The sequence below is a fragment of the Nicotiana sylvestris genome, chromosome 7 (genome assembly GCF_000393655.2).
Source record: "Nicotiana sylvestris chromosome 7, ASM39365v2, whole genome shotgun sequence".
In the NCBI taxonomy this organism is placed as follows: domain Eukaryota; kingdom Viridiplantae; phylum Streptophyta; class Magnoliopsida; order Solanales; family Solanaceae; genus Nicotiana; species Nicotiana sylvestris.
Genome location: NC_091063.1, coordinates 46,643,776 through 46,651,916, shown reverse-complemented (window position 1 = coordinate 46,651,916; position 8,141 = coordinate 46,643,776). Strand labels below are relative to the sequence as shown.

At 38.4% G+C, this 8,141-nt stretch overlaps 1 protein-coding gene across 1 annotated transcript; it reads left to right on the top strand.

Annotated features, from left to right (window-relative positions):
* The first annotated feature begins 1,658 nt into the window (after positions 1-1,658).
* LOC138873080 (uncharacterized mitochondrial protein AtMg00810-like) lies at positions 1,659-2,477 on the top strand. The gene has a single exon (XM_070151517.1). It carries the CDS (start codon positions 1,659-1,661, stop codon positions 2,475-2,477), a length of 819 nt encoding a protein of 272 aa, XP_070007618.1.
* The last annotated feature ends 5,664 nt before the right edge of the window (positions 2,478-8,141 follow it).

Here is an 8,141-nt window from a genome sequence, read left to right as displayed (position 1 = left end):
TTTTAACCCTGGTGGATCATTTCTCTAAGTATATTTGGATTTTTCTTCTAACTACTAAGGCAGATACTATTGTAGTTTTAAATAACTTTCTTACAATGGTGTCAAATCAATTTAAAACTACAGTTAAGTGCCTCAGAATTGACAATGGTACTGAATTTGTGAATGATTAACTCCATTATTTGTTGCAAAGTCTAGGAATTTTTCATCAAAGTTCTTGTGTTTATATACCCCAACAAAATGGAGTGGTGGAGAGAAGGCATATGACTATATTAGATATGGCTAGAGCTCTCAGATTTCAACCCTTTATACCTCTGAGATTTTGGGGTGAGTGTATGTCTACAACAATGTACCTACTGAATAGATTACCTACTAGACTTCTTCAAGGCAAGTCTCCATTTGAAGATCTATTTGGAATATACCTTCCATATAACATCTTAGAGTGTTTAGTAGCTTATGTTATGCCACAAAAGTGCAGAAAGGGGATAAGTTTAGTCTTAGGGCAATTCCAGCAGTCCATATGGGATATTCATCTTCTCAAAAGGGCTACATTCTCTATGGTTTACATTTCAAGGGCTTCTTTGTTAGTAGAGATGTTGTCTTTAAGGAAGACATTTTCCCTTTTAAGCATATGCAACTTGGAACCTCTCTTTTATTTCCTATATTAGAGTTCACAGATGCACCAATTAAAAAGAGTACTTACCAACCTGTATCTGTTTCAGATTTGCCTACTTCTGGTGTTCAACAAATGCCTTCTCCTTCTAGTCTTCCCTATGGTACTCATTCTAAACCAAGCCCTTCTATTCCACCTTCTGCACCCTCAGTCTCTCCTGAAGGTCTCAGAAGATCTTCTAGGCCTTCTAAACCTCCTATATGGCTAACTGATTATGTAGTATAGCCCAAGAAATCCACTTGGCATTATCCTGTATCACAGCATGTCTCTTACAATCAACTGTCTTTAAACTACAGGGCTTCTCTTGCTGCATATTCAGCTATTATTGAACCTAGAACATTCAAAGAAGCAAGTGCTTATCCAAAGTGGATTGAATCTATGCAAGCTAAGATTTCAGCATTGCAAGACAATAACACCTGGTCCTTGTTTGATCTGCCTCAAGGGAAAGTTCCTATAGGATGCAAGTGGGTCTTCAAGGTTAAGTATAAGTCTAATGGAGAAGTGGAAAGATATAAAGCTAGACTAGTAGCCAAAGGTTACAGTCAACAAGAAGGCCTAGATTATACAGAAACATTCTCTCATGTGGCCAAGATGGTCACAGTGAGGGCTGTAGTTGCATTAGCTGTTGCATCTAGTTGGTACATTTTCATATGGATGTTCATAATGTATTCCTTCAGGGTGACCTTTTAGAATAGGTCTACATACAAGTTCTTGATGGCTTTTCAAGCCAGAGGGAGAATCAAAAGGTGTGCAAGCTACATAAGTTTTTGTATGGATTGAAGAAAACACCTAGGCAATGGAATTTTAAGCTAACAGAGGCACTCCTAGACATGGATTTTTCTCAAAGCCAGTATAATTATTCCCTGTTCACCAAAAGAATAGGAGCTGATCTTGTGTTGTCCTAGTTTATGTTGATGATTTGTTGGTAACTGTTAGCAACTTACTTCTCATCCAGCAGGTCATAAAAGATTTGTAGGAGAAGTTCATAATGAAGGATCTAGGGGAGCTAAAATATTTCCTTGGCATTGAGTTCTCAAGGTTTGAGAAAGGTATCCTAATGTGTCAAAGGAAATATGCCCTAGAATTGGTATCCGAACTTGTCTTAGCAGGAGGAAAACCAGCCTCTACACATCTTGAGTTTAATCAAAAACTCACCTTTGTTAAATTTGATCAAATAGTAAAAGATAGTGACTCTGAAGATGTGCAACTTAAAGAGAAAGGAAATTATCAAAGGCTAGTTGGGAGGCTTTCGTACCTAATAATGACAAGGCCAGATATAGCCTTTGTTATTCAGGTACTCAGCCAGTATATGCATGCACCTAAGACTTTTCACATGAAAGTTGCTAGAAGAGTCGTGAAATACATCAAGTCTACACCTGGACTTGGTTTGTTCATGCCAACTGGAAGCTGCAATAAACTAATAGTCTATTGTGATTCGGATTGGGGAGCTTGTGTTGAGTCTAGGAGGTCAATCATAGGGTATGTGGTTAAATTTGGAGATGTAGTGATTTTCTGGAAGTTAAAGAAACAAGGGACAATATCTAGAAGCTCAACTGAGGCAGAGTTCAGAAGCATGACAACCACAGTAGCTGAAATTATGTGGTTGTTTGGACTTTTCAAGGAGTTATTAGGAGTGGATATTGCTCTGCATGTGCCTCTACACTATGACAGCAAGGCAGCAATCCAGATTGCTGCATATTTATTTTTTCCTAAACGGACTAAACACATAGATATTGACTGTCATTTTGTAAGAGAAAAACTTGTACAAGGTCTTATTCAAACTCAGCATGTTGGTACAACAGAATAGATAGCAGATGAGCTGACAAAGGCTTTGTGCAAACCACATCATGGATACTTACTAAGCAAGCTGGGAATGAGGAATGCATTTCATCCCTCAGCTTGAGGGGGAGTGTTGAGAGATGTAGGCCCCACCTATTTAACTGGACTACATTTAGGAAAGTAGTTAGTATTACACTATACTATAGTTAGTAGTTGAGTTAGTTATAACTAACACTTGTATAAATAGTAGCTTAATACTTTGATCAATGTTGTAAGCACGTGATTTTTGCCTCACGGACAATCACTCCAAAAGAAAACAAAAATAGTGACCAGTGACCTCGCTGTACAAATTTTCAATTTTTCATGACCTGTACTGCTAGTCATTTGTGGTTCGTCCCAAGTTGCATTTGATCTTATCAATCAAAATACAAAGTATGTCTGTCATGGTAATCAAACCGTAATTCGGTCATTGAAAGAAAATTCAAAAAATATATATATGCATCGTTCGTTCTAGGTTGTGATTTAACTTACTTAAACATTTTAATTTGGTGTGATAATTGTGTTGAAGTGTTACATTGTTGTTTGTTTTAATTTCATTTGTTTTATTATTTATTTTGTTATTTCATTTTTGTTTTAAAATAAGAGAACAAAGAAAAGAGTGATTTGGGCCAAAGAAATGAAATAAAAAATAGGCCCAAAACCGGCACACAAGGACCCAGTCCAAGTCAGGCCTGCCCAAACACTGATTCAAACGACGCCGTATCAGTGTCCTTATCAGAACCGTTGATCTGACTCAAACAAACGGTCCTGATCAGGTTGATCACTTCACTTCAACGACGTCGTTTCAGGCAAATTAATCTAAGCCGTCCAACCCCTTGATCCAATGGGCCCAGGCCTTTCCCCCTAAACCCGTCAAACTTTGACCCGATCCAGCCTTACCCGGTCTCACCCACTATCAAACCCAAAACGACACCGTCTTCCCTAAGTGAATAGATCCTGGCCATAGATCTCATTTGATCCAACGGCCAGGATCTAAACCCCTAGATCGTATATAAGGTTTCTATCGTACCCCACGCCCCCTATTCGAACCCCCCCTCCACTCATCGTCTACACCAAACACTGAAACCCCCCAAACCCTAGCAGCCGCCCTGATTTCCCTTTCACCAGAACCTGGCGGCATGAACGCCGATGACCACCTCCTGAACACCCTAGGACCACCTCACTCTCCTGAACATGGATCTGTTACCCCCTAGCCTCGAATCACCTCCCTTCGTCTCGAATCTTCATTTAAAGATTCGAGTCGAACTCTGACCTATACCAAACCTCACCATCTTCATACCAGACACTCCCCTGACCCCCTCGTGACCAAACCAGGCTTGGTTTGGTCCGAATCTACCCACAACTCTTAGAATCTCAAATCTGAGAATCCAAACCCTAGAACACAAGGACCTAAGGAATCCGGCCAGTCTTAACAGGGGTTCGAGGTCTAATAGACCTTAATCAAGGTGTTCTCGTTTGAGAACACCCTGATTAAAGTTTGTTCGGCCTCAAATGGTCAAAGTTGAGTCAGACTTGGGTCAATTTTGTTTGGACATCTTTCGGTAAGTTTTCTTTGCTTTTCTGTTTTATTCGAGTGATAATTAAGTTGTTAGCATGCTTTGTTGTGATTGTTTGTTATTGTCTGTTATTTTTCTTAATTTCTTCCATCTCTGTCAAAGACCTTTTTATTTGGTCGATTGTTTTCTGTTTGTGTTCTGAATATATTCTGTGATATACATGTTCGATTAGGATAGTCGTCACATAAATAATTCATATAGGTTCCCAGTAATTGAACAAAAGTTGTCTGATGCCCTTTGGGTCCCTGTACGTATTGTTTATATGAATGATTGATTATTACCTGTTGTATTTAGTATAGTCGACTCGATAAACATCGTCGATTAGTTTTCTATAACTAATTGATCAAATGAACTAATAATGTCACATGACTGATTGAACCATGTCACTAACTGAATGCCCGACACTGTTTGAAATGGGTTTGTTTGCATTGCAAAACGACTGAAAAGATTCAGTCCATGGGCAGTTCTGAATTTGAAAGAAGTTCAAAATGCCCTGATGCTGCAATGGGTTTAGGGCAGTAATAATCAGGGTTTAACAGGGGTAGTCTGGGGTTTGAAAAGAACAGAAAAAGTTTAGTTTAATTGAGCTGACAAGTAGGGTACTAAATTAGGATTAAACTAATGCCAATGGGGAACAAGACACAAGAGTATGGGAATTAAAATAAATACTTAACTAAACCCATGACTCTTGACAAAAGGAATAAGCCAGGCGTTGGGAACAAAATGGCTGGCATCAAAAAGATGCTTAGGCATGGGATTTAATAGGTATGGGCAGTCTGCAATTGGCAGAATCCAGGCAGCTTGACTGCACTGGTTTGTTAGGCTTATAAATAAGCTATTTTCAGAATTTAAAAGGGGCTGGAAATTTTAGTCTTGAGAGAGGTCTTGTGAGTTGAAGAAAAATGAAAAAAAAAAAATAGAAAAAAATTTCCAGAAATACTGTAACTGAACACTGTCCAAAAACTGCACAAAGAAACCAAGTTGGTTATCCTAACTGGGGCTGTTATTGTTCCATTAAGAGAAGTCTGTGTATCTTCAGCTGTGATTGCTACTACATTGAGTTTCTGTGTGCTGTACATTGAGTTTAGTCTCCCTGATTGTTTGAAACTGTGCTGGTTGTTTGCTGAGCTTTGGTGGTTATTGAATTTCTGTTGGCTATAGCACAAAATATTCTGGTTTTTTTTTCTCGATTGGTCTTGTTTCCCATCCTGTTTCCTGGGATTATTTGTCTATTGCTCGACCAACGTGTGAACTCCATCTTTGTGGCTGTTTGGTTGTTGCTGTGTTGGGCTGTATTATCTGCTGTTGCTGTGCTTGTTGCATACCACTCAGCTGATCATTTTCTTCCTCCTTTTGTTCTCTATACCAGGTATACAAATATACTACCAATGTAACTTGAAAAGTTTGAGCATGAATGTAAAGGAGAAGATCTGCAGATGTTTATATATACATAGACTATTATGTTAAACCTCATATAATGTATAATAGTTTACATTCTTGTTTGGATACTGGAGATAGTCCTCATGCCTAATAAATGTCAATGTATGGTAATTGAATGTTAGACTGTGTATATAGGTTGGTGATAGAAGGATTTACAGTGCAGTAGGTTGTATCTTATACTTTGGTTAATTGTGTTTAGCATATCCTGTAATGCACGCCAAGTATGGAGTTATCCCTTGATAGTTGAATTCATTTCCCTTCAACAAGCTGCCTCATTATAATTGGCAAATCATTGCCTTTAGAATAAATAATACAAGCCTGCATTTCTCAACCTCACGAGGGTTGGGCCTAAATCGAACGAACCCAGCAGGCTTCCGTCGGAAAAGTAGTGGCCCAGGACCCTGTCGATACTGTGTGGGCTGGGTTTGGGCCCATAATATTCGGGATGCGACCTGGGTATGTGGCCGTGATTCTGATCGTGTAAAAGCGTTTTGAATCCTGCTATAAATAAGCCTACAAGCATGTAATTAACTAGGACTATCTCTGTTTTCTATTAATAGAGACAAACGCCACAAGAAACGTAGTTGCTATAGGATATCCTTTTAAAATAAGGACGAGATGAGCCTCGACAAAAATAAAGAAAAACGAACAAACTGCGGGGCCCTCGTTAAATGTATATATAGAAGAATTCAGTTCCCAAGGTGGGTCGTTTAGCAAATCTCACGACCCTCCTGGAATAATAACGCGATAGCCTCTTTAAGTGCGTATTTAATAATTTTACCTTCTTAAATTCGGGTGCGCATTTATGTGACCCAAATCCAAATCTCGATGGATTCAAGATGTATTTCTAATCACGGGTACATTGATTGTGACGTGGTTCGAGATACGTGTCCATGACGTCGCAAATTCCTTTTAAAAACAAGAATGAGATGAGCCTCGACAAACAAAATGTAAAAAGTTGCGGGGCCCTCTAAAGGTATGTATAGATCAAAGTATTTAGAATTCGGGATGTGCCATTTAACGAATTTTTACGACCTTCCCCAAAATAACAAGACGCTAGTTGCTTTAGGCGCGCCTTTAATAATTTATTTTCCTTAATTCGGGTGCACATTTATGTGACCCAAATCTAAATCTCAACCGAGTCGAGATATATCGATAACCACGGGTGCATTGATGTAACGTGGTTCGAGATATGTTTTCACGACGTTGCAATTCTTGTAAAATAATAATAACGACAAAAGCGGTCAAAAGTTAAAATTTGCACATATGTTCAATTTGTATAAAATCAGATAATCAAGCCGAATATAACAGTTGAGCGACCATGCTAGAACCACGGAACTCGGGAATGCCTAACACCTTCTCCCGGGTTAACAGAATTCCTTATCCGGATTTCTGGTACGCAGACTGTAATATAGAGTCATTCTTTTCCTTGATTCGGGATAAAAATTGGTGACTTGGGACACCCCAAATCTCCCAAGTGGCGACTCTGAAATAAACAAACCAATCCCGTTTCGATTGTCCTTTAATTGGAAAAAAACTCCCTTGCCCCCTCGCGGGGTGGAAAAAGGAGGTGTGACAGCTCTGGCGACTCTGCTGGGGATTGTTGAAAAAACCCAGAACCATTGGTTCAGGGTTAGAAATTCGAGCTTAGATAAATTGTTATATTTAGTTTTATCTGATTTTTACATGTTTGATCCTAATGTGCTAAATACTGCTTTTACCGCTTTGATATTCATTGAACTGTACATATAAACTGTGCCGAAACCATTCACTTCTTACCTCCGGGGAGAAGCTCGCTGGCCGAGACTCCCTATTCTGTTAGTGTCGATACCTGAAATAAGAAAGAGGCCGGATAAGTTACAAAGCCGGACGATCCCGCGGGTCCCCGGTACGTAGCCCCCTCCTCGACTCGAGTTGTCCGCTCGGGTACACTGTCTAGAACACAGACCCAGGTTTTGAACGTAGAATAATGAGACTTCATGCCGGATCCCTAGTAGGAACGCTTGTCTGCATCATGTGCATTTTGACTTAGGGGACTCAACACAGGGGTTGGGTCCGTCTAGGAATAGCAACCTGAAACAGAAAAGACCATCCTGATGCATCTTACTTGCTGTATACACATATTTGTTTCAAAGAAATATGTTGAGAAAATGAAATAGTTGAGAAAAGAGGAAGAAAGAAAAAGAAAAAATAATAGTTAAGGTATTAATCGATTATTTTAGAAAATGAAAAAATAGAAAAAAAAAGAGAGTCGTTATTTTGGAAAACCGTTTGTCAAAAAGAAAATGAAAAAAAAGTCTTTATTTTAGTTTGGGAAAAAAGGTCATTTTTTTAGGGAAGAATGAAGAGTTATTTTACCTTGTTTTTAGAAATGGTTTGTTCATTTAAATGGCCCGAACTACGTCGGTTTGATTCCCACCGGATGTGGGATACGTAGGCAACTCTTATCGGGTCCAACTCCCCGATTTTTTTTTATATATATATATATATATATATATATATATATATATATATATATATATATATATATATATATATATATATATATATATATATATATATGTATATATATATATATATGTATATATATATATATATATATGCATATCTCCGCCCATATATGTTTATACACATGT

Excerpts from the sequence above, each read along its gene's own strand:
- LOC138873080 (XM_070151517.1), top strand. The coding sequence starts at position 1,659 with ATGAAGGATCTAGGGGAGCTAAAATATTTCCTTGGCATTGAGTTCTCA.